We start from the raw sequence: 27721 nt of genomic DNA, 5'->3' as shown, positions 1-27721 counted from the left end.
TTTAGTCCTGTCCAAGTAGAATCTAAGTGGTCTGTGCACATCTAAGGAGTGCAGTATCTGTTCCTCTTTGTTCTGTGGATTAGGAAAGAAGGTTGGTAAATGAATGGACTGATTTAGGGCCACACTGGATACCATCTTGGGCATGAAGGAGGGATTTGTCCTGAGAGACAGCCTGTCGGCATGGAAGAGGATGAAAGGCTCCACTGCCATGAGGGCCTGTAATTCAGATACCCTTCTTGCTAAAGAGATTGCTAAAAGGAAAGCTGTTTTCCAATTAAGGAATTTTAAGTCTGCAGTAGCAGCTGGCTCGAAAGGAGGAAGAGTGATTTTTTCCAATACAAAGTTAAGGTCCCATGCTGGAGTTGGAGCTCTCCTGGGTGGTCGTAAATTTTTGGCCCCTCTGAGGAACTGTTGAGCAGTGGATGAGACGAGGGGAGGTTCTGTGCTATAATGAGCTGAAATGGCTGAGGCATGAATTTTGATGGAAGAGAAAGACAGGCCCTTGTGAAGCATCTCAGTTAAGTATTGTAAAATCTGAGGTAAACTGGGCACTGCTGTACTCAGCCCTTGAGATTGGTTCCAGGCACAAAATCTTTTCCATTTTTCGGCATAGGATTTTCTAGTACTAGGCCTCCTTGCCTGTAAAATGATATCCATCACTGGTTTACTGGGGAATGGTAAAGGAGAGATTAGGTAATTAGCCAGGCTGCTAGGTTCAGTGTTTGAAGCCGAGGGTGCAGGATTTGGTGCTCCTGCTGAGACAATAGGGTAGGAGTTTGGGGCAGGTGCCATGGGTCCAACAGTGATGCACTGCGCAACAGGGGGTACCAGTGTTGGCGTGGCTAGTCTGGTGCAATCAAAATCGTCCTTGGTTTGTCTTATCTGATCTTTAGTAGTACTCTGGAAAGCAGAGGCAGAGGATGAAAAGCATAAACATAGTTTTGGGGGGGGGAGGCAAACAGGTCTATATCTGGGCTCCCCCATAAACAGGTCTATATCTGGGCTCCCCCATTTGCTTATCAACATGTTGAAAATCCTTGATTCCAGTTTCTACTCGTGTCGGTCCATGAGGTTTCTGCTTAGTTTGTCTGCCAGTGTATTCAGTTTTCCTGGCAGGAATTGAGCATGTAGATGCACTTGATAGCTCAGGGCTGTGTTCAACAATGCCATGGCTAGTCTGCAGAGGGAGTAAGAATGTGCACCTCCCTGCTTGTTTATGTACCACATAACAGTGGTGTTGTCCGTCTTTACCATTAATTGTCCTGGAAGAATGTGGTCCTTGAAGGCTGTCAGAGCATTCTGTACAGCTAACATTTCTTTTTGATTGATATGCAGGTGCATTTGATTTCGGTTCCATTTGCCCGGAATGCATTTCCCTGCCAGGTGTGCCCCCCCATGCACAAGTCTGATGTGTCTGTTGTTAGGGTTTGGGCGGCATGGGGCAGTGTGAATGGTAGTCCCTTGTTTTGGTGACAGGCCACTGCCCACCCAAGAAACTCTAGGCGTAGGCAAGGTATGATAGGAAAAAGAAGTTATGTACCTACCATAACGTTCCATGTTAGTTGTTTCCTCTCGCCTTCTTTCTTGCTGGTTGGGTTCGGAGCCAATCCTCGGCTCCGACTCGGCCAGCTTCTAAAGCTAGAGAGCCATTTACTGGCTCGAGGCCTCCCCATATCCCATGATGCCTGGCACTAGATACCCAGATCTCGTTTGGTAAATCTAACTGCAGACATAAAAAGGAAAGAATCCTATCCTGTAATACATAAACCCTACCATAGAGACTACCAGGTAGAGAGGAAAAGCCAGAGAACACTCAGCCAGTGAAAAACCATACAGAAAGTACAGTTTTGTACCGACCATAAATGTAGATGTTAGAGTGTCTTCACTGCTGCAGTCATTACACTTGGGTTATCCTGCCGTCAGGCGGGCCCGCTGTCGGCCTGAGTTCCAAAGCCTTGGTCCGGCATCGGTTGCTTTCGCCTCTTCCCTGACATCAGTCTGCCAGGGGTATACAAGAAGCAGCAGACGCCATTTTCTTCAGTTTTTCTTGCCCCAGATGTCAGGTGCCCCCAAAAATGGTAGGCAATACATATTGCTAATAAAACATACAAAAAATGGTAAAAATAAAACCTTCAGTAACCAGCAAATACACCACATAGGTAGTGTAGGTTAGTCCCAGATAAGAAAGAGGGGCTGGCGGGTGGGTAACCTGGACTGCAGCAGTGGAGACACTCGAACATCTACATTTATGGTAGGTACAAAACTGTATTATGTTCATCGTGTTTCACTGCTGCAGTCATTACACTTGGGTAGAATCCCAAAGCTGAGTTTGGGTGGCTGGTTCTATAGAGGATTTGGTGTGGCTATGAGGCACTGCAGTGGCAAAGCCAGCTCTGGATCTAGAGAGGCAAATGGTAATGCTTGGTAAAGGTGTGCACTGAACTCCAAGTTGCAGTTTCCAAGATATCTTTGGTAGGTACTCCTCTAAGGTAGGCAGTAGCCCTGGTGGAATGTGATCTAATATTACTAGGTACAGGTTTCCCATGTGTGTTGCAGAGCCAGATACAGTGTCCTATCCACTTTGAAATGGTCTGCTTTGAAACAGCCTTTCCCTGTGATCCTGCAGCATATGATAAAAACAATTGTTCAGATTTTCTGAAAGCTTTTGTTTTGTCCAAGTAGAAGCGCAATTGCCCGTGTATGTCCAAGGAATGTAGAAGTCTCTCCCCTTTATTCTGGGGATTTGGATAAAATGTTGGCAAGTGAATAGTTTAAGATCCACACTGGATACCACCCTAGGCATAAAGGTAGGGTTTGTTCTTAAAGAAACCCTGTCTTGGTGGAAAATGATAAAAGGCTCCACTGCTATTAGTGCCTGCAGTTCTGAGACACTTCGTGCTGAGGTTATTGCCAGAAGCAGAGCAGTTTTCCATGATATATATTTTAACTCTGCTGAATTGGCTGGTTCAAAAGGAAGCAAAGTGAGCTTTTCCAAGACGAAATTGAGGTCCCAAGTTGGTGTTGGTGCTCTCCGGGGCGGTCTTATGTTTTTAGCCCCTCTGAGGTACTGCTTTAGCAATGGGTGAGAGAAAATAGGAGGATCTGTGTTGTAATGAGCCGAGATGGCAGAAGCGTGAATCTTAATGGATAAGGATAGTCCTTTGTCCAGCATTTCAGTCATGTATTGTAGTATCTGAGGAATGTTAGGGACCAGAGGATCAAGATTTTGAGGATGGTTCCAGGCAGAATCTCTTCCACTTTTCTGAGTAAGATTTCCTGGTGCTAGGCCTCCTGGTCTCCAAAATGACATCCATAACAGCTTTAGAGAGAGAAGTTGTTGGTTTGGCTAATGAAGCTGCCATGCAGCCAGATTTAAGGTTTTGAGCAGACTGTGCACTATCTGATTGTTTTGCTGAGTCAGAAGGTGTGGAATTTGAGGCACAGTCCAAGGTGGGCCTTGAGCGAAGTTCTTTAAGACTGGGTACCAATGCTGGCGTGGCCAGTCTGGAGCAATCAGAATCATCTGTGGTTCTTGTCTGGCTTTTAGGAGTACCTTTGTAAGGAGAGGCAGAGGTGGGAAGGCATAAACATTTAGGCTTTTCCAGCTGAACGAAAGAGCATCCACTTTCCATGCTTGTGTGTGATAAGTCCTTGTGCAGAATTTTTGTAGTTGGTAATTCAGTGGTGAGGCAAAAAGATCTATATCCGGGCACCCCCATTTGTGCATCATCATTCTGAAGACTTGTGGATTTAGTTTCAACTCGTGAGGATCCATGATGTTTCTGCTTAAGTAGTCTGCCAGAGTGTTTTTCTTTCCTGGCAGGAATTGTGCTTGCAGATGAACTTGGTAGGTTAGAGCTGTGTTCCACAAGGTCATGGCTTGTCTGCATAGGGGGGGCAAGAATGAGTGCCCCCTTGTTTGTTTATGTACCACATTACAGTGGTGTTGTCTGTCTTTAATAGCAATTGTCCTGGATGCAGAAGATCCTTGAAAGCTGTAAGGGCATTTTGTACAGCCAACATCTCTTTTCGATTGATGTGAAGATGCATTTGGTCTGTGGTCCATTTGCCCCGAATACATTTTCCTGCCATGTGTGCTCCCCAGGCGTAATCCGAGGCGTCTGTTGTTAAAGTCTACCTGGCTGTGGGAAGAGTGAAAGGCTGACCCTTGCTGAGGTGACATTCCTGTGCCCACCATTGAAACCCCTGTTGTAGGCAGGGAATTAGTGGTATTACTGTCTCCATGCTGTGAGAATGTTGAGACCAAACACTTTTTAGGTACCATTGTAATTTCCTCATATGCAGTCTTGCATATGGAATTAGTAGTATGCAGGATGCCATGAATCCCAAGGGCTGCAAAATTTTTCTTGCAGGGGGTTGGGACTTTGTTGCCATCAATTGAAAATACTGAGTCAGTTGTCCTTGTTTGTCTGGCATGAGATAATCCATCTGGGCCATTGTATTTAAGCTGGCACCCAGGAATATTATCTCTTGTGAGGGCACTAGTTTTGATTTATTTTTTGTTTACTGTGTACCCTACGCAACTTAATAATCTTTTTATGAACGCCAGATGCTGTAGAAGAATGTCCTTGCTCTCTGCTTGAATCAGGCAGTCGTCCAGATATGGATATATTTGAACTCCTTTTTGTCTGCAAAATGCAATTACTGGTGCCAGGCACTTGGTAAAGACCCTGGGCACAGTAGATAAGCCAAAGGGCAGTGCAGAGAATTGCTAGTGCATTGAACCAGCTATGAATCTGAGGTATATTCTGCAATTTTGTCTGATAGGGACATGCAGGTATGCCTCTGAGGTCCAAAGTGACAAGCCAAGCTTTCTTGCCCAACATGGGAAGGAGCTGGTGTAGTGTCAGCATTTTGAATTTCGGAACATCCAGGTAAGAATTTAGAGTGGAAAGGTCCAGAATGGGTCTCCAGGCTTTGTCCTTTCTGGGTACCAGGAAGAGTCTTGAGTAAAATCCTTGTCCTTTTTCCTGCTTTGGTACTTTCTGAATAGCTCTCATGTCCATGAGCGCTGTAATTTGTTTTTGTGCCTCTGCCCATTCATTTTGTGGCAGGTCTGGCATTCCTTTTAACCTTGGAAAAGTGTGAAAGTGGAACCTGTAACCTTGAGACACAATATTCAGCACCCATTTGTCTTGGGTGATTGCTTGCCAGTTTTGAGAAAAAAGTGCTAGTTTCCCCCTAAGAGAGCTGCCAAAAGGTAAGAGCTTGGCATTGGAAGGGGGAAGTCATTGGGACCGTTTCCTGTAAGGTTGTGACTTATCCTCACCTTGTTTTGGGTTTGAAGCACCCCATTGTCGTGGTCTGTAAGAGCCTTGTGGCTGAGATCTGCCTCTTGGGCGTCTGTATCTGCCTCTTTGCGGCCTAACACTGGAAAGGACCAATTCTTTGTAGGCCAATTTCTGCTAAATCGTGGTGGCTGTACCTGTAAGAAATCCTTCACTGTTTGCATAGATTTTGCCTTATCCTCCATTTTCTTTAATACCTCTTCTGCCTTAATACCAAATAAATTATCTTGTTGCAAAGGAGCATCCAATAATTTTACCTTAACATGATCTGGCAAACTTTGTTCTTTTAACCAAGCATGTCTTCGAATCACAGATCCTGTAACTGCTGCTCTACAAGAAGCTTCTAATGAATCAAAACCACATTGCAAAGTATGCTTTCCCACTTGTTCAGCTGCATGCAATAAATCCTGCATTTCCTTATAGTCAAGGTTGTTCTGCATTTGCACTCATTTTCTGTTTTAATTGAGACAGTAAGTATTGTTGATATTTAAGCATATGAAACTGACAATTTAGAGCCCTCACTGCTAAAGTTGCAGAAGTGTAAACTTTCTTTCCCCATCTAATGCTCTAGAGTTCCTATCCGAGGGAACTGGATTCTTAGCCGTGGAAGCCTTAACCCCTTTGGGACCCTGGGAAATAGTTTCTGGGTCAGCAACAGGGTTTTTATAAAGAAATTTGTGAGAGTCAGGGACTCTGTAGTACCTGTCTGGCTTGACTGGAGCTGGGGGTAAAGAATCAGGATTTAAACTAGATTCAGAGAACACGTCATCCACAATGTCCAACACTGGCGGAATAGCAAGGGGCCTGTGCTGAGGCAGCAAAAGAAAGTCTCTGAGCCTTATCTTGGATTCTGAGTAACCCTGGCCCTCCCAATGGAAATGCTCCCTCATGGTATGTAGAGTTTCCCCAAAAGAGTAATCCTCAGGAGGAGAGGCTGAAGGAATTGATTCTTCAGTATCAGAATCCTCATAGGGGGGTAAAGAATATCCCTGGTCTGAAGAGGAATCCGAATATATTGAAACCTGGTCAGAGGAATCATAGTCTGTATCCTGCCTAGGCCTTTTATCAGGAGGGGGATGGGAACCCCTGATCAGAGTTATCAAGTCTTCGGCCATCTTGAGCATCTGTTTTTTAGGCATGGAGGCCTATCCAGGTGAATGCTGTACAATGTAGGCTTAGTCTTGGCTGTAAGTTGCAATGGTAAGTTGAGTAGGCCTGAAAACACCCTCAGAAGCCGATGCCTGCTCAGCGGCTCCGGACCCATCTGAAGGGTTAATTTCCGTTGTCCCAACACCTTGAATATCCAGAGACCTAGGCACCTCCACATGGGAGTCGGTCGCGGCATGTGGTTCTGAGCTAGCGGGTGTCAGGGGCTGCGAAAGCGCCTCACTGAAAACTGGCGAACCAGCGACTGGCCTAGAAGAGGCTTAGTCAGTTTTGGGCCTCGGATGCCTTTCCTTATCTTTACGTTTTTTTGTGCATTCCGGTCATTGGTTGTTCCGACGGCATTGTATAATTAAACCTTCGCCCAAAGTAATGGCAAGCAAAGTCAAACAGACGTTTAATAGTGCATTTGTTAAATCTAGCACAAAACCGACAACTAGTGACGTTGTGATCTGGGCCTAGGCATGGAATACAGTAAGAATGAAAATCTTTATGAGGTATTTGCTTCCCACAAGAAATACAATTATTAACTTTTACTGACATTGGTCTGAGGCAAGAAAAAGTTTCCCCAACGGGGTACTTAGCTTTATTGAAGACTTCGGTTCTGAAATAGAATTTGAAATCTCAGGAGTCTGCCGACCGGCACTTGCAAACTGCTTTTGCTTCGGGCACCGTGCGGCAAGAAAGACTGAAGAAAATGGCGTCTGCTGCTTCTTATATACCCCTGACGCACTGACGTCAGGGAAGAGGCGACAGCAACTCTAGACTTTGGAACTCACGCCGACTGTGGGCCCGCCTGACGGCAGGATAACCCAAGTGTAATGACTGCAGCAGTGAAACACGAACATCTCTTCTCAGTCTACTAGGATAGGGGGATGGAGGGTGGGACGCAAGAAAGAAGGCGAGAGGAGACAACTAACATGGAACATTATGGTAGGTACATAAACTTCTTTATGTTAAGTTGTCTATCTCGCCTTCATTCTTGCTGGTTGGGACAGCGTTCCTAGCACCTAAAATCCTGGGTGGCTCATTGGAACAAACTCTTCAGCACAGTGGAACCAAAATCAGCTCTGCCCCTGGAAACCACGTCCAACTTGTAATGCGAAATGAAAGTATGAGAGTTGGCCCACGTGGCCGCTGCACAAATAGATTCCATGGGCAATCTAACTTGAAAAGCCACAGAAGTGGCTAATGCTCTGGTGGAGTGACCTTTAGGTTTAACAGGCAATTCTTTATTTCTTAGCCGATAGATAAATGTGATGATAGAAGTCAACCCCCTGGATAAGGTTAGTTTTGAGACTGTTAGACCTTGTTTACCCTTAGCATAAGAAAGGAAAAGCTGGTCCGATTTTCTGATGTCCTTAATCCTATGCAAATAAAAACGCAGTTGCCTGTGAACATTAACTGATGCAACTTGTATTCCGCCCTGTTGGAGTGGTTGGGAAAAAACACAGGAAGGTCAATAGACTGATTCAGGTTATTCTCAGAAGAGACCTTAGGAAGGAAGGACAAGTCCTGAGAGCAACCCTGTCATTGTGGAACACTAGGTACGGAGGACGGATACAAAGAGCCTGGAGTTCCGAAACTCTTCTAGCTGAAGTAATCGCTACCAGAAAGAGGGTTTTCCAAGATAAAAACTTCAAAGAACAAAAAGCTGCAGGTTCGAAGGAGGGCAAAATTAGAGATGCTAGAATCAAATTCAGATCCCACAGAGGTGGAGGATCTCTCACTGGGGGCCTGAGCAGAGTGGTCCCTTTGAGAAAAGCTTTGCAAAGCTTATGAGATATTATATTACTTTCCGACAATCCAATGTGAAAATTTGAAATTGCAGCTAACTGAACTCTAATTGTAGTGGAAGCGGACCCAGCATGACAGTTCCGTAATAAATTCCAAGATGTGGTGTACAGGGCCTGAAAAGGGGTCTGTACTCTTAGCCTCTGCCCAGGAAGAAAAACGTTTCCACTTACTAGCGTAAGTTTTTCTAGTGGTAAACTTGTGCCATGACAAAATGATTTCACGCACAGAGTGGGTGATATCAGGAAGCCTGGCTAAGGTTGCAAGTGGAGCAACCAATCTGTAAGCTGGAGAGATCGTAGGGAATGGTGCAGCCCGCCCGATTGATGGATCAGAAGGTCTGGAACTGGGTCCAGAGTCCAAGGCTGCTCGAGAAGATGATGATGCAGGAATGGGAACCATATTTGTCGAGGCCAGTAAGGAGCAATGAGGATCATTTTGCAGCCCAAAACAGTAGCTTTCTGTATCAGCTTGGGGATTAGGGGAAAGGGAGGGAATGCATACAGAAGTCCCTGAGGCCAATCGTGGACTAGAGCGCCTCTGGGGGAATGTCCCAGAGGAGAGAGGAGTGAGAAGAAAATGCTGCACTTGCTGTTGAAAGGGGTGGCAAAGAGGTCATAGCAAGGTTGTCCCCATTTGCGGAATATTTGGTCCGCCACTACCTGATTCAGAGACCACTCATGAGGCATGAGAATTGCTCTGCTCAGCCTGTCTGCTATGATGCTGGATCTCCCAGGGATGTGCGTTGCAGTCAGAAACCGTTGGGAAGAAATCGCCCACTGCCAGAGTCGGAGTGCTTCTCGACATAAGGGGTAGGACCTGGTTCCGCCCTGCTTGTTGATGTACCACACGACTGACATATTGTCCATTTGAATTGCAATGGTCCCGGTAGGAAGAGAGTCCTGAAGAGCTTGCAACGCTAAAATCACGGCCCTCATCTCCAAGACGTTTATGTGCAGATGGTACTCTTGAGGTTGCCAGGTGCCCTGGACTGTTCTGCTCTGATAATGCCCCCCCCACCCGATCAGGGAGGCATCCGTGGTCACCATAGCAACTGGAGGGGGAAGTACAAATGGTCTGCTCTGGGGCATTGATGTAGAAACCATCCACCACGCAAGGTGCTTTTTGCATGCTTCTGTGATAATAATCGTGTGAGACATGGGAAGCTGCTGAAGGACCACTAGGTGAAAAGAAGCCAATGGGGGATCCTCATGTGAAAACAAGCCAGAGGGATGAGTATGATCGCTGCTGACATGAGACCCAGTGTTTGGAAGACGAACCTGGCTTGAATTCTTTGCATACTAACAAGACCTGTACATGTCGGCGAATGACTAACACCCTGTCTGGTGGAAGGCTGGCTGACCTGTCTTTTGTATTTAAATTTGTGCCTATAAAAGTGATAGACTGACAGGGTGACAATGCAGATTTTTCGAAATTTATTGTGATACCTAGTCTGGATAGTGTAGTCTCTGGCTCGCAGAAGGTGATGCCTGGTGGTAGCAGTGAGGAGCCAGTCATCTAGATATGGAAACACCTGGAATCCTTGCCGTCACAAGTGAGCGGTGACTGCTGCCATACAGTTGGTGAACACCCTGGGGGCTGTGGTGAGACCAAAGGGCAGAGCTCTGAACTAACGTCTGGCTCCCAGCCGGGAAGCGAAGGAATCTTCTGGAGCGCCTGTCCATTTTGATGTGGTAGTTACGCATCCTGAAGATCTATGGAGCACATCAAATTGTCCTGACCCAGAAAGGGTAAAATGGACTGTAGCGTGACCATCCGAAACTTCGTTCTTTGTACAGACCTGTTTAGTCTGCTGTGATCTAGAATGGGTCTCCAGTCCCCTGTCTTTTTTGGTACCAAAAAGAACCTTGAGTAAATTCCGGATCCTTGCTGGTCTGCTGGGACTTGCTGGATGGCCCTTTTTCTTAGCAGCTTTGAAACTTCTTGAACTGCTTGATCCCTTAGATTGGGTGGAACATGTGGAAGGGACTTGTTTGACAACAAGGGAGTGCTAACAAAGGGAATTCTGTAGCCTCCGGATATAACAAACTGTACCCATTTGTCTTGTGTGATATCTTGCCAGGCTCTTGGGTACAGCGATAATCTTCCCCCGACTGCCTCCAGAGGTGGGCAGCCGGGCAACCTTTCAGGGATGCTGGAAGGGCTTGTCAGAGAAGGATTCTCTGCTGCCCTAGCTTTGCGGACCCCCTCTGCCACGAGGGCGGCGCCCGTTATTGTTCCCTCCTCTGCCCCTGGATGGGAACTCACCACGTGTGTCCGGCAAGGCTCCCTGGGATTTCCGGAACCACATCTTTCCACTCTTCTGACCCTTGGGATATGGTCTGGAAGGAGTGGAAAAACAGACTCCCACAGCAGAGAGAGTCTTGCCTTCCTGCTTACACCTGGTAAGGGTGTCCTTCACCTGTGATCCAAAGAGAGAGGAACCATCAAAGGGGGTGTTGGTGAAAGACGCTCTGAAAGGTTCCGCAAAGTTACAAAGTCGCATCCAAGCGTGCCTCCTTAGGGAGACACCTGTGCCTGTGGCTCTACTCGCACCATCGGCTGCATAAGAAAGGAGCCTCATGGAGGAGTTTACCACTGAATTAAGAGTCGCCAACTGGGAGGCTGCCTCAGCCTGGACCCCCTCAGCTGATGGATCTTGGAGGATATCTCCAAGCTCTTTAAGGAGATCCCTTTGAAGACGAGTAAAGTGGTACAAATAATTCAGACTTCATGGAGAAAGTCGCTGAAGAGAACATCCGCTTCCCATAGCTGTCCATCGTCCTGGACTCTGTTAGGGGGATGGACAGATGAAGTTTCAGCCAACTCCTTATTTGTGGCCGCCGCTACCACCATGGCATCAACGGGAACACCTTTGGTCAAAAACTGTTTGTCTTGTAGTGCGGTTATGAATTTTTCAAGTCTTCTGGGGGTCGGTTCCACTGTGTCTGGAGCTGACCATGCCTTCCGAGCCACCACAGACATGAGTAGGTCAAAAGGCGGAGACACCCAGGAGGTGGAAAGTTGGGATCCAAATGCATCCAGGAATACAGACTCATCCTCAGAAGGGCTAAGGGTAGACCAGTTCCCCCTCTGCCTAAGCATCTCAAGGATGTCTGAGAATGAGACCGCTTCAGAGGGGGACCCTTCCGAATTCTCTAAGTCGGTATCTGATGTGACAGACTCAGGGGAGTCAACATGCTTCCTCTTGCATTTCCTCTTACAAGGTGGCTCCTCTGAATGATCAGAGGAGGCTTCGGAAGAGGAAGATACACCCAAAGGGGTGCCCTGGAGCATTGGTTCCCCACGCTTGGGGTCTGGAGGAGGGGCAGAGGCAGGCACCATAGTGGGAGGAGCCGAAGGGGATGATCGTGGGGCTGACTCAGGGGCCAGCACACTCCTCATGACCTCAAAGGCGTCCCTGCTCGGATGCCGAGAAGGCTCCGGTTCTGAAGAGACCGGAATCCCTCTCCGCACCGAGGGGGACGGCCCCGAAGCCGATGTAGGAGCCAAGCTCACCTGCGCCAAAGCTCCAAGGGGGGGGGGGAGAACAGGGTCGGACAAGAGTCTGATGCCACTCGCCCCCTCAGAGCCGACTATGGAGTCTCAGCACCCAGATCCCTCCAAGGATGGTACCAAGGAAGTGATCGGAGCTGACGACAGAACCGAAGAAGGTATCAGTGCCGACGGTTCCACGATTCGAACCCCAACGAACTCCGGCTCCGAACTCAAGGGAGGATTCGGAGGAAGAATAACTGCAGACAAGGACGGAGCCGAACCCTGTTGAGGGGGGGCTGGACAACATTTTAGCTAGAGCCTGCGATTTCAAAAGCCTGCTGACCACTCTCTCCAAGTCATGATCTGACAATCTCGATGACCGAGAAGAGTGGGAGGACCGATGACTGCGCTCCGATTGGAGCAGAGGAGACCTCGGAGCTGAGCGTATCGACTCCAGGGAGGGAGATCTAGATCTCTTTCGACTCCCAGACAGCTCCGAAGTGTGTGTCGGAACAGACTGAGAGGCAGGCACATCGGTTCCGGCCGGAACCAAGGCAGAAGTAGCAGCTTCACCTAACGACGGCTCCGAGCTGGGAGTCTAAAGTTTAGGTGGCTTGGAGGACTTCACGGGCTGAGCCGTAGCCGGTGACTCCTCAGGTTTAAGCAAACCCCGTAGGATTAACTTATTCCTACGCTCCTGCAAGACTCTTGGACTGAAAGCATGACAAACCGAGCAAGAGTCCTGCAGGTGCACGGCGCCGAGACAATAGACACAAGAAGTGTGACCATCTGTCAGAGACATCTTCTGACAGCATGAATCACACTTCTTGAATCCGGACACCTTGGTACCCTTGGACATACCTAAAGGGAATACCAACACAATACACAACTATAACAATTTGAGTATAATAACTAACACACACAAAGTTACCACACCCAAAAACAGACAAGGATACACACATTAGTCTAACAACAAATAGACTAAACTAAACTAAGCAAATACTAACTATGAATTATTATTATATATATATTTTTTTTTTTTTTTTTTTTTTTTTTTACAGGAAAAAAGGTTAGCCTCTAACTTAAATAGCTACTTCAGAAAAGAGAAGTGGGGGGGAGGGGAAAACACTAACTAAAACAAGTTTTCTGAAGGGAAGGGGATTCAGGTAAGGAAAAGATATATAGTTAAACAAAGACACCTGAAGAAAGATATATATACTACAATTAAGAAACTACACTAAATCCTACTAGTTTTTTGTCAAAAAAACGATAATAATAATAAAATATATGACCTGAGCCAGTAAGACAACCTCGCAGCAGAAGCAGCAAACAAGATCTGGGTATCTAGCGCCAGGCATCATGGGATATGGGGAGGCCTCGAGCTAGTAAACAGCTCTCGAGCTTTAGAAGATGGCAGAGTCTGAGCCGAGGATCGGCTCCGAACCCAACCAGCAAGAATGAAGGCGAGACAAACAACATTCATTGCTTCTAGAACCTGAGAATGTTGACACCATAGGCTTTTTAGATACCACTGTAGTTTCCTCATATGCCGTCTTGCATATGGAATTAGAAGAATGCAGGAGGCCATGAACCCAAAGGCTTGTATTTGCCTTGCAGATAGCAGGGTTTTTGTGGCCACTTGTTTGAAGTAGGTTGTCAAATGAATTTGTTTCTCTGGCGTGAGGAAAGTCATCTGGGAAGTTGTATTCAAGCTTGCTCCCAGGAATATAATTTATGGATAGGGTACCAGGTGTAATTTCTTTTTGTTTATGGTGTACCCCAGACAAGTTAGCACCCTTTGTACAAAGGCCAGATGATTCAAAAGTACGTCCTGGCTTTCTGCCTGAAATAAACAATCGTCCAGGTATGGGTTGTTGAGTCTTTCGGCTTTTCCCGGTTAAGGGTCGCCACAGCGGAACTCCGGTCCTCTAATGATTGAGCATATTTGAATATTTCTTTGCTTGCAAAATGCAATGACTGGAGCTAGGCACTTTGACTCATCTACTGCGCCCAGGGTATTCACAAAGGGCAGTGCACAGAACTGCTAGTGCGTGCAGCCTGCTTTGAAGCATAAGTATCTTCTGCAAGATTCCCTGACTGGGATGTGCAGGTATGCTTCTTTTAAATCTAGTGTTGCCAACCAGGCGTCTTTGCCTAGCATAGGGAGCAACTGGTGAAGAGTCAGCATCTTGAATTTTGGAATCACCAAAAAAGGTATTCAGAATAGACAGGTCCAGGATAGGACACTATGAAAGTACAGTTGTGTACGCTTACCATAAATGTAGATGTTAGAGTGTATTCATTGTTGCAGTCATCACTTTTGGGTTATCTGCTTGCAGTAGCACTCAGTCGGCCTGATTAACAAAGTCTTGAGTCCTGCGTCGGTTGCTGTCCCTTTTTCCATGACGTCAGGTCGTCAGGTGTATAAAACATGCAGCAGACGCCATTGCATCACTTTTTCTTGCCCCAGATGTCAGGTGCCCCCCTAATGGGAAGCAATTAAATCTATAAATATACAAGGTTATACCTCCAACAAAAAAGCATATACACCAAACAGCTTTTGAAGATAGCAAAGGAAGATCGAGGTATATCCAAAAAAAGAAGGGGGCTGGAGGGAGGGTAACCAGGACTGCAACAGTGAATACACTCGAACATCTACATTTATGGTAAGTGTACACAACTGTACTATGTTCTTCATGTTTCACTGTTGCAGTCATCACTTTTGGGTAGATTCCCAAAGCTAAGGATGGGAGGAGGAATTTAAATAGAATTAGGACCAGCTAAAAGGCCCTACAAGACTGCAGTGGCAAAGCCAGCTCTGGATTTAGAGAAAATTGGCAGATGGTAATGCTTGGTGAAAATATGTACAGAACTCCAGGTAGCAGCTTCTAGTATGTCCCTGGTAGGGACGCCTCTGAGAAAGGCTGTAGAGGTAGATGCAGCCCTGGTAGAGTGGGGTGTCTGAGCCCCTGTGGGATAGGTTTTCCATGGTGTTTGTAACAGAAATGACTGCAATGGCCTGTCCATTTAGAAATGGTTTGCTTTGAAATAGCCTTCTCCTCAGCCCCTGCAGGAAATGCCACCAGCAGTTGATTAGATTTCCTTTAAGGTTTAGTTCTGTTCAAGTAGAATCTAAAGTTGTCTGTGCACGTCTAAGGAGTGCAGAATCCGTTCCCCTTTGTTCTGTGGATTAGGAAAGAAGGTTGGCAAATGTATGGACTGATTAAGGGCCACACTGGATACCACCTTGGGCATGAAGGAAAGACTGGTCCTGAGGGACCCTATCCGCATGAAAGATGATGAAAGGCTCCACTGCCATGAGGGTCTGTAATTCAGATACCCTTCTTGCTGAAGTGATTGCTAAAAGGAAAGCTGTTTTGCCAGAAAGGGATTTTAAGTCTGCAGTGGCAGCTGACTCAAAAGGAAGAAGGGTGAGCTTATCCAATGCAAAGTTGAGGTCCCAGGCTGGAGTTGGAGCTCTCCTGGGTGGTCGTAGATTTTTGGCCCCTCTGAGGAACTGCTTAAGCAGTGGATGAGAGAAGAGAGGTGCTTCTGTGTTATAATGAGCTGAGATGGCTGAGGCGTGAATTCTGATGGAGGAGAAAGACAGGCCCTTATGAAGCATCTCAGTTAAGTATTGTAAAATCTGAGGTATACTGGGCACCGTTTTGCTCATCCCTTGAGACTGGTTCCTGGCACAGAATCTTTTCCATTTTTCAGCGTAAGACTTTCTGGTACTAGGCCTCCTTGCCTCTAAAATGATGTCCATCACTGGTTTACTGAGGGATGGTAAAGGAGAAATTATGTAATTAGCCAGGCTGCTAGATTCAGAATTTGAAGTTGAGGGTGCAGAATTTGGTTCTCCTGTTGAGGCAATAGAGTAGGAGTCTGAGGCAGGTGCCATGAGGCCCACAGTGACACACTGCGCAAGAGGGGGTACCCAGTGTTGGCGTGGCCAGTCTGGTGCAATCAAAATCATCCTTGCTTTGTCTTGTTTGATCTTTAGTAGTACTTTGGAAAGCAGAGGCAGAGGAGGAAAGGCATAAACTGAAGGACAGAGCATCCACTTTCCAAGCTTGTTTGTGGGGTGTCCTATGGCAGAATTTGTCCAACTGTTTTTTTTTTTTTGAGGGGGGCAAACAGGTCTATATCTGGGCTCCCCCATTTGCTTGTCAACATGTTGAAAATCCTTGGTTCCAATTTCCACTCGTGTGGGTCAATAAGATTTCTGCTTAGTTCGTCTGCCATTGTATTTAATTTTCCTGGCAGGAATTGAGCTTGTAGATGCACTTGGTAGCTCAGGGCTGTGTTCCACAATGCCATGGCTAGTCTACAGAGGGGGTAAGAATGTGTACCCCCCTCCTTGTTTATGTACCTCATAACAGTGGTGTTGTCGGTCTTTATCATTAATTGTCCTGGAAGAATGTGGTCCTTGAAGGCTGTCAGAGCACTCTGTACAGCTAACATTTCTTTTTGCAGGTGCATTTGACTTGGATTCCATTTGCCCTGAATGGACTTCCCCGTCAGGTGGGCCCCCCATGCATAGTCAGATGAATCTGTTAAGGTTTGAGCGGCAGGGGGCAGTGTGAATGGTAGTCCCCTGTTTTGGTGGCAGGCCTCTGCCCACCAAAGGACTACTAGGCGTAGGCAAGGTATGATAGGAATCATCCACATTGCAAAGTATTTTTCCAACCTATTCAGCAGGATGCCTTAAATCCTGTAATTCATTTTCTGCACAGTCAAGAATCAACATCATTTTCTGTTTAAGCAATCCAATAACATGTTGTTGATACTTTAACATGAAACTAGCAGTTTAAAGCCCTAATGGCCAAGGCTGCAGAAGTGTAAACCTTCATAACCCATCTATCCAGCGCCCTGGGGTCTCAATCAGAAGGGGTAGGATTTTTAGCAGTAAAAGCCTTAATGCCCTTGGGTCCCTCTGAAATGGTCTCTGGATCCCCAATAGGATTTTTTAAAAGGAACTTGTGTGAATCAAGAACCCTGTAATATCGGTCAGGTTTTCTGGGAGCAGGAAGCAAAGAATCAGGGGCCAAACTAGATTCCGAAAAAGCATAATCTATAATGTCTAGTACAGGAGGAATAGCTAAAGGCCTATGCTGAGGCAGGAGTAAGAAATCCCTAAGCCTCTTTTTTGAAATCAGAAAAATCCTGGCTTTCCCAGTAGAAATGCTCCCTTATAGTATGTACGGTTTCACCAAAAGAAAAATACTCTGGAGGGAAAGCAGAGGGAATAGAGTCCTCTGCATCAGAATCCTCATAAGTAGATAAGGGCAAATCCAGATCATCAGAAGAATCAGAAAAATCAGAATCCTGGTCAGAAGATTCATAAACAACTTCAGTCCTAGGTCTCTTAGAAGGGGGAGGCTGACTTCCCCTGATTAGAGTTACAAGATCTTCAGCCATTCTTATCATTTGTTTTTTTGGCATAGAGGCCTGAGCATCAGTTTTTTAGGCATGGTTCGAGATTTAGGCCTAAAAGAAGGAGGCGTCAATTTAATATGCAAGTCCGTAGGCCTGAATACACCCTCAGAAGCCGGTGCCTGGACAGCGACTTCGGACCCTTCGACATCCGCAGGTTCCATAGTTGAAGCATCTCGCAGCATACCTGACTCCAAATGGGTCTAAGTACAGGTCGGCAATTCAGAAGTAGCAGTCATCAGGGGCTGCGAAAGCGCCTCACTGAGTACTGGCGAACTGGCGACTGGCTTAGGAGAAGCGTCGACAGTTTTGGACCTCAGCGGCCTGTCTCTGTCTTTATCCTTGCATTTTTTTTTTTGGAATCCCGGTAGTCGGATGGCTAACCAACGACATTTCTGGATAATTAAACAGAGAACAGAAATATTTAGAGGCGAAAATATACCAACGACGGACAGTGCGCTGATTAAATAAAGCACAAAACAGACAGCACGGTACTTTGTGGTCAGGGCCTAGGCAAGGAATACAGTACGAATGAAAATCTTTATGAGGCATTTGCTTTCCATAAGTAATGCAATTATTAACTTTTAATGACATCGGTAAGGAGCAAGAAAAAGTTTCCCAACGGGGTACTTAGCTTTAGTTGAAGACTTCGGTTCTGAAACTCGAAAATGAAAATTTCAGGAGTCTGCCGACTGGCGCTTGCCAACTGCTTTGGGCACTGCACAGCAAGAAAGACTGATGTAATGGTGTCGGCTGCATGTGTTATTCCCCTGACGTCACGGAAGAATGGACAGCAACCGACGCAGGATCCAAGACTTTGTTAATCAGGCCGAATGAGGGCTACTGCAAGCAGATAACCCAAATGTGATTACTGCAACAGTGAAACACGAAGAACATCTCTCCGTTCCCAAGCAAATGCGTCCTTCAGTTTGGAAATAGTCTCAGAAAAAAAAAAAAAAAAAAAAAAAAAAAGAGGGCCTCCACAGGTACCACTTTAAGCTTATTAGTCCTATATGCAAAGTCTTTGGCTAGAGAATCCAGGGGTGTGTCACTGCCATCACTGTAAACATCAGAATCATCAGAAAATGCATCCTCTAACTTAGAAAGAGCAGCAGCAGTATTAGCGAAGACTGTGTGGGGAGGGGGATTAGAGCTTTGGAAAGCTGGCCAGGTGGTGTAAATTACTGGAGCAGCAGTATTAGCGAAGACCATGTGGGGAGGGGGTTAGAGCTTTGGAAAGCTGGACAGGTGGTGTAAACTACTGCAGCAGTGAGAATGACAAACATTTGCTCAGCATCACCCCCCCCCCCCCACACACACACACACACACACACACACACCCTCCCAAATCTTTCTTCCTCTAGGGTCTTACTTATTTAACAGTTTGTTAGAAGTATTCTCTTCAAATGAAGACAAAACGTCCATCTGAGCCACACACTATTGTGCTTCCTACTAAAACTGTCAACTTCTTCTCCCAACACAACTTTTCACCACTTTATCTTTACTTCTCCTGGCCCGTTTCCCTTGATGGCATTCAAACAGTGATCATCAGCCAGAAAATGAATTTAAATCAAACTGCTTTATTTTACTGCATGTTTTCAGCTTTTTGCTTTCTTGCTGGGAAAAGCTCCAATTAAAATGTTTCTCATACAGCTGCTGTCCTGAAACTCTTCCATGTTTGTGTGTGTTACAAAAACTTTCTTACCAGACTGCATGATACTGTAGTAGTTATTAAAAATGTTACAGACCTAAATTATACCATATAGTGAAAGCAATTTGTAATACGAGACCTCATATTCAAATTCAAAATCTACAAAAACTTGCTATTTTATGGACTTCTTGCTACCAGGGAAGAATAAAATGGTACACAATGTAATATAGACATTACAATAGTCCTGGCAGAAAATCATTTATTCTTTACAATCATTCCAAGTTCATAAAAGTGTATAAAATGAAGAGCTAAAATTCTGAACCTGGGTATACAAAAGTAAACCATATTAAACAGCACACTCTTGACGACTTATGAATGACATATGCATAGCATGTTTCGCAACTTATGAAGGACCTATGCTCAGCCTGTTTTAGAGAGCAAAAAGCTCAACCATATCAGCAGCCACTGGTGTGGTAGTGACCCTTCACAGAAAAATGTTCTATCCACTTAACTATAACATTTTTACTACTCTGCACAATTAAAGCAGTGTTAGAACCTCCTGAAGTCAGCAATTGAAGAAATATCAATAATCTAGAGGTGTGCCTGCAAGCATCTAAAAGTGCAGGTGAAAACAAAACTCAGTTTTAATGCCCCCTGATATTATGCTAAGATTTCATGGAATTCTCAGTTCATGAACTATGCATAACTTAACCTTCTATTTAGTATTTTAAACTACTACATGCAGAACTGCATTTTTTTTTACATTGTAAAAGTTAAGTTCTTCGTTTGGACAGCATTTATCTTGAAATTAAAGACTTCAAACTCTATATAAGAAAACAACAAACGCTGCCTTACCATACGGTGGTCCAGTACTCCATACTGGACAGGTGAATGGCTGTTGTCTTGACTATACAAATTCTTACTCACAACCTGGATGTGAGCTTGTTGTCGCATCTGTTCAGATGACTTGATCCCAAAGCATATGTGGCTTCTGAAGTACAGAAAAGAAACCAAGAGTAATCATGTAAAGATCAAAAGTGAGAAAGTATCAAAATGCAAAGCAAGGGGAAGTCCCTACTGATTACTATAAAAATATACTCTTACCAGTGTAGGCAATCCCTTCCAACTGGAATAAGCCCATAGCACTGTGACAGGCAGAAGTAAAACCTCAGCTATTTCACAATAAGCAAAATTAAAAGCATAATTATAAGAAGCTTTTGTAAATATGCCACAATGCATCACAATAAAGCAGGACTGGGTCATCTTTTTAAACTTAAGTATACTTTTGTAATGGTTTACCTAAAGAATAAAGTGGACCACTACTAAAATGAGAACATGTGCAGCACAACAACAGCAGACATAACCACCCCCCTTCCACTATAAGCACTGCACTCCAATACTTCCAAAGTACCATCATACCTGGTTTCCAAATTACTCACACAAACCACTACAGATAAACACACCTTAACTCCAATACTCTAGCATGGTAGGGGTCAATAGACCTCCCTAGGTAATAGCCACCATAACGCCAAGACAGTAATCATCATCCTAAAACACCTATCCCACCTCCAGTACTGTTTGTAAGGTATGGAACAACAAACCATCCTAGGTAACAGCTACCCCATCTTCAGTACTGCTGTAAGTTATGAGGCAATCTCACCCCTTCTTGCAAGTGAGGTACTTAAAGCTGTACCTGTCAGATCACTCTCAGTCACTTAGCCATACATGAGCCTACACATGTGTGTGCACATATGGACACACCACTGCACTGGAAGTTGTTACGCTTATGCAGCTCAGAAGGAAACTTATCTACAATTTACATTAAGTCCACTACCAACTACTGGTGGGAATGGTCTTCTAGTGCACCTCCCCCAAGGACCTCCAATTTCTGGATGTGTAATTTCATTTGGTAGTAGAAATCTGACAAGACACACACGGTTATTAACCATACCTACCAGTGAGTAAAGCTACCCTATGCTCTTCTGTTTAGCGAAGCAGACAGATAACGCAAACATCTAACTCCTTTAAATATCAACTCTGCCTTCCTCTGAACATTAAAATGCTCCTGCTTCTCTCTCGTTTCAGCATCTAGCCCCCTCAGACTATGTTCACTGTAGGAAACACTTCACTAGCGACTCTCTCAAAGTACTACTCTTGCAAAAACTACCCTCAATACACAAATTTCAGAATCCTTGCATAGCCTCCAATTCATCTCCTTACAGTCTCTCCCACATGGTTACCTGGAACTGGCTACCTTGAGTGTATACAGCAAGCATACTTTTACGGATTAGAAGGCAGCTAACCTACCACAAAACAATATACGATGTCTAGTTCTACTCAGTCATACCAAGATAAACTGAACTACGTACAATGACTACAACTCTCTTCACTATAAATTACGTGCACTGCTGGAGTTATTAGACTACTCCTTTAGAGGCTACTGACCATCTAAAAAATACAATTGAATAACGCAGTGCTAATAAAGCACATCCTATCTCCTTGTGTTAACTACACATGAATGATTTTCAGCCAATACCTGGACCAAAAATGGCAAGGGTAAATGAACTATACACAGTATCTGCAGAAAAATCAAAACTGAAAAAGCATGGAAAGTGCACGAGTGACTGGAGGTCAGCCATTAAACCCAAAGACTGTAGCTTTGAGGCAAAGCTCTTTAACCAATAAGCTACTTAAGTATTTCTAGTAAAAACATCTGCACACACAAGAAGACGGTTATAAACACTGTACGACCGTTCATTTGTGGTAAAAAGAATGACAAAAGTTATTGAGGCACACGTGTCAAACATTGTTCACAAGGACAAGACTGAGACTTTCTTGAATGTAAACATTTAAGATAGTTTGTAATGCCATGTCTTCCCGGGGGGGATAAAACAGCTAACTGGACAGGTCCCGATTAATTATAATGCAACAAGCAAATATAGAAGCTAGCTATATGGCATCACCATAACATAGCACAGAGATGTTTGACTCAAAGAGCACATGCATATCACCACAATATGGTGCAATCTGATCTGTTAATGTACAATACTTTGGAAAGATACTGTAGTATCCTATTACTACAAGGGATGCAGACGGCTCAGCCACTCCAGATGGTACCAGCTATAAGGTACATTTAAAAGTATGCAAAAGTGCAATTAATGCTAATGAAATATATTAAATACCCTAATAGTTCCAGTCTTAGGTTCATAGGTGTGTACTAGGTTAATGGCCCTGGAGCCTTTACAAGCCTAGCCCACAGGATTAACCTGGCATCTTGCCACCCGACCTTAGTTCCAGGTGCCTCTGTCGAATAGAGCCACTGGAGTGCTCCCGGGGCTCTATTCGACAGAGGCACCTGTGTCGAATAGAGCCACTGGAGTGCTCCCGGGGTGAATTTTCTATTTCCCATCCACTCGTCAAGATCTCTCGAACAGGGTCAGTCAGGTGCTCTGTTTGACATGTATGGGAAGTCTATACCACAGCATGGGCAGTCTAGGTTATAAACATGGCCTTCCAGCATGTTCTGGTGACTGCGGTAATGAGGTTGAGGTTTCTGGAGAGTGTCGTGTGGAGGGATCGGGATTTCTTTAGATGTAGTATTTCTAACAGAGCTGGGTCAGACATGGCTCAGAGGCGATCTCTGCTTGACATTCAAAGTAGGCAATACGAGACAGAGAATAGTTGGAATTTTTTTTAAGTCTGTCCATATAGGCCAAGTGTTTAAGGCCTAGGATCCTCTTTGTGAGGTACTTCTGCGGCCTCTCCAGTTATTGCAGGTGTCTAATGAGGTGCATGCAAAATGGGGCATTGTACTCAATGGATTGGCCTAATGAGGGAAGAGTAGAGAGACAATGACCTCTTTCTTCCTGGATGCAAAACCCTTAGTAATGAGATGTACCACATAGGACTTTCTGACCACAGTGGCAATGTGGTGGTCAAAGAGAGGCGGCTGTCAACCTGTGTTTCCAGATCTCTCATAACGCCTTCTGTGTTGAGTGGACTACCATCGATGTGGTAATGCATGGGAGCCAGGTTTTTCCCCAAAGATGACACTTTTTGGCATTGAGCTTAAGGCCAAGGTTCTGACACTAGTTGTTGGTCTCAGTGAGGCCTTTCTGTAGGATGTCATCACTTGGGGAGTTATTAGTAGCTCCCAACTTGCAATAGTCTGCAAACTATGTCAGCCAGAGTCCCTTCGTGTTGGCCTGGACTTCAGAGAAGTAGATACCAAACAGGAGAGGACCCAGGAGAGGACCCAGGACCAAACCCTGTGGGACTCCACTTGTGACTGGTCAGGAGTCTAACAGCTACTTTCACACTGTGGGTTTTGTGAGCCAGTTTGCAACCCACCTAGTGATAAGAGGGTTTGATGCCTAGCTTAGTGAATTTCTCTATGACTCCTGAATGGGGAATGGGGAATGGTATCAAAGGCCTTGGCCAGATCACTGGGCACTTCTAACATGGTAAAAATAATCTTTTTGAGAAATGTCTTTAAACAAAATCATACCTACAGAATGACATATGTAGATACCATACAAGGTATTTCAAATATTTCACTAAGTTGATATTTGAAAGTTTTATATTGATGACTACAAGAGATCAGATTAAAACTTCTAAAGCCAATACAACTACATAAAGAAAAAAGAATCATTCAGAAACTAGCTGGCACATGAAATAAAGTGAGGTCTTTGATATCTTATAAAAAGTTCAAGTTAGTAGACCTAAAAGGTCAAAAACCTTTGAAGGTTTCAATTTTAAAAATAATTTTCCCTTCATCTTTTGATTTTTCAGTACTTCATTTCAAGTCAAAGCTCATATAGCTTAATTTTAACATCTGTAATTCAGAAGAACCTTTTACTTTCCACATCCTGGTAAACTTCTTGCCTACCAACATTATGAGATTCAACAACTCTGTGTTCTTGAAGGTTAGTATAAGAGAAAGGGATCATAACTCCGAAATGAAGAATGGGTTAGCTTAATTTCTTCTGTTCAAAAGCACATCGCAGATGCTTTGTACTTCTGCTTGTCCTCCACATCCCCAAACAATATGCAACCAATCCCCACACCCTGGTCCCTGTCCACATATCAAACAAGCAGAGAAGATGCTGCAAAAACAACTAGCTGGTCTTTTCAGAGTATAGAAAATTTTAAACAATGCCAGCCAAAAAAAGACAATACTTTGTGGAACTGGAAGCACATCCGAGAATCAACAGGAGTTTAGGCATTTGCTCGTACTTTTCTTCAAATTGGTTGTCCTTTCCCATAAATTTCTATACACTTTTTTATGCAAGATACTGATGAGAACAAACACTTTTGCCTTAAGATGCACTTTCCTTGCATTAACCATCCAAGCCGTAACAGATGGTCTTTTTGTGGAACAGACATTTTCAGTCACCCAGAACCCTCCCAACCCAAGTTTGTCCCAGTTCTTCTATCCCTACTTTAAACAAGAGAGTTTTACCATTTATTACCAAGTCCAAGTAGACAACTGCTCACAACGAAAAAGAAAAAAAAAATGTCCTAGTATCCAGACCACCTCAGTATCAGCAAAGTTCCTAATGCAAAAAGAATCTCTTCTCCCCAAGAACTTCTGTTTGCATGTGTAAATGCCCATTTGAAGAGAAAAAATATAAAAGGCTGCAGTCCTTTTGTTAATAACAAAGGAATTTACCCAATTTAAGTGCATCTTAGAATCTAGAAAGTCCCCTGACTACTCAAGAAAAGTATTTTTCTAGTAGAACTACATGAGACTAACAAAATAGAACTCGACAAGACCAATCGGGCAGCTTATACAGATCCAAATAAACTAACCCTAGACCCAGACCCTGAAGGGACCGTTAACAGATCCCAACTTGATGAGCGTGTTACTGTCATTGCCAAATAAAACAAAATCGTTTTCTTAATGTCCTAAAGAACTGAACCAGGAAGAGTAACCGATAACTTCTCAAAACAATGAGTAAGTGGCAAAAATATATCACTTAACAGCCTGCATTTGTTGCTTAAAGTCCAGAATAAGACCGTCTGAACAGCAGATAATGGTTTGCCCTGCAGTCTCTTAAAATTCTTGGCAAGGAGAACAAACCAACCATTGCTCAGGATCAATGCAGTGTGTGTGGAGAGGGTTAAGAATACGAAATTCCTGGGTGGACGCCTATCAGAGGATCTCTCGTGGTCGGGAAACACCAGCCAAATGGTCTAAGTGCACCAATGCCTCCACTTTTTAATATGGCTGAAAAAAGCTAAGCTTCCTCCTCATATTCTCTCCACCTTCTGATGTGCAACAGAGAGCATCCTCAGCTGCAACTTCACAGTGTGGTTCGGAAGCTGCACAGTTACAGAAAGGAAGGTGCTACAAAAAGAGTGGTGAGGGTTGCAGAAAAGGTAACAGGTTCCAGTCTTCCATCGATGCATCTTTATTCTGGAAGAAGCATCCAGAAAGCCACCAAAATAATACAAGACAACACGCATCCTGTGCATGCACTGTTTAAGCATCTGGCATCAGGCAGGAGGAGATTATCACAGCATCCGCTGCAGGACTACAAGATTCAGTAACAGTTTCTACCCTACAGTGATTAGACTTCTGAATTCGGGCACTAGTACCAAAGATCTGGACACTAGTCAATTTTTATTTACTTGTGCAATATATACTTAAATATTGCATTTACTTGGAATATGTGTATTATATCCATAGTCCGTATTTAACTCACTCAAGTGCAACATTAAACAACTTAGCATTTCAATCTGTAGTGTTTTGTTTTACTTTAAATACGGTAGTTAATTTAACTCGGGGGAGGGTATTTTTTTCGTACAAGTGTGTTGCTAAAATATCTCTGCTCTTTCTTGCGTGTACTGAAGTAGTATTGCACTTGTTAATCATGTTTACTCCTCTACTTGTATGTGTTGTTTCACTTTCCTTTGTAGTTTCAAGAACTGAGCTGATGCACGAAATTTTGTTTAGGCTACACGTGTGTAGTTTTAAGTGGCAAAGTTTATTCTGAAGTTTTAAACCAAGGTACATCATTTGGTAAAATTTCTTGAGGAAGATACATTTGTTCAATAAAGCTTGGGAATGTGTGTAATTCTAAACAGCTTCTGTTTTATCCTTATTTTATATAGCTAGAGAATCTGCCAAACCTTTTAAACTTCTCCCAATTTTTTGCTTGCTGTAGAAGATACAAGGGAAGATTATCCATATACAGCAAGAGAGGCAGAAAATTATATGATATCATATCCCGCAGCAAGTAGGGACCTCAAATGGCTAATGAACACAGGTAAAATGCAAACAATAAGCGATAGTGCATGGCTGATGTTCCTATAAATACTGCACCTGACACAACAGAACCAATCTTAAGGAGCCATAAAAGGATGCTGCTAAACTTAATATAGAGGTCAGGAGCCAAGCCAAAAATCCTATCCATGCCATGACTTCAAAAAGAAAAGAACTAACACACTCAAAAGCCATACCATCTACACCGTCTCAGAAAGCATTTACGGTTAACATTAACACGATCTATTAAAAGATTTTAAGCAAACTGTAATAGGTAGAATGTCCACGGACAAATCCCCGAAAGTAATATATGGACAATTCATCTAGTCAAAATAAATGCAAATAACTTCAAAATCATACTTTAATACTGACAACAGGTGATTATGAGCCCATGAGCAAGGATCCTCACCTACACTTTGACATAACTTAATAAGGACACTGTTCAGGGCAGGCCACCATTAACCTCCTCGTTAGAAATCTGGGCCATGAGCTTTCTAGACCAGAAAGGCTATCCACAGAACAAATACGATTCAAGTACGTTTCAATAGGATTTCCCAAATCTTCAGGGGCAACCTGTCCACACTAGGTTACGATAATTCTGAAAGGACACAAGTATTACTGGAGGTTGCAGGATTAGACACTCCCCTCATAATTGTGACTTTTTTTAGTGACCATGTCACCACTTACTGACAAAGCTTTACAACAAGCCATTTCAAATTGGAGTTTGTGTCAGTGAACCCCAAAAGCCAATGCCAGTTTAGCAAAGTCAACTAAATATTTGACACCCTATGCCTTATTATAACTTCTCTTAAAATGTAGGCAAACCTTTCATTCAAGATAGAATTTTCTTAGCTAACTACAGACCTTCTCACTAGTTCTAGCTTCCACTCAAGCTTTCATTCAAGAGTTAAACAGCTCAACTTTTCCCAGCTATCCAATGTTCCCCAGTAAAGGTATTTTCCATCCAACAATTAAATATCCCCTTCAAAAAAATTGTGGAAGGATTGCCTAACACAAGGACACCTTGTCCTTCCAACCCTTTTCACCAGGAAGCAGATAGTGAATAGTTTAACTGCTAGTGGCAATATAATATCAACAAGACCCCCACAACTGTAAAAGATAAATAAGCAGCTACATGACTTGAAAACATCCCATATTAAACAGCATGCATAAAATCCACATTCAGAAAAGAAATTAAGAAAATCAGTATAAATCCTGACAGAATCCAAATACAATCTCATGCTTATCCAATCTCCATACTAATTAACAGGTCTATCACATGAGTCGCATGTACCTACCATATGGAAGCGTATTATTCCTTTACACAAGGGTGGTTCATCAACACAACTGAACTATAGACTACTCAATATTCTTCCCACTCTCTGAAATCTTAGAAAGATGTGTACCTAAAGTTATAAAACAGGTTCTAGACAAACTACTGTCCAGCACTGATTTTTCCCAAGACACAGTACAACTATAGCCCTCATTTCCTTTTTAAATACTAATCAATACCCAAAGCAACAATACTCAACTAGTCTCTTCATCTTTATTCAAATCAAAAGCAAGAGACTACCACCTTAAACTACACGCCCCTCCAAA

The 27721-nt window shown here is 44.0% G+C and overlaps 1 protein-coding gene across 1 annotated transcript in view; it reads right to left on the bottom strand.

Annotated features, from left to right (window-relative positions):
* Nucleotides 1–27721, bottom strand: part of POLR3A (RNA polymerase III subunit A) — a 1593947-nt gene that overhangs the window by 1463308 nt on the left and 102918 nt on the right. Inside the window, exon 2 of the mRNA XM_044055661.1 lies at nucleotides 19711–19846. Within this exon, the coding sequence (XP_043911596.1) occupies nucleotides 19711–19846 (136 nt within the window). The remainder of the gene's footprint in view (nucleotides 1–19710; nucleotides 19847–27721) is intronic.

This window comes from Protopterus annectens, chromosome 14.part0 (assembly GCF_019279795.1).
Source record: "Protopterus annectens isolate FY-2018-M chromosome 14.part0, PAN1.0, whole genome shotgun sequence".
Taxonomy (NCBI): Eukaryota; Metazoa; Chordata; order Ceratodontiformes; family Protopteridae; genus Protopterus; species Protopterus annectens.
This window is presented reverse-complemented; position numbering and strand designations above follow the sequence as displayed.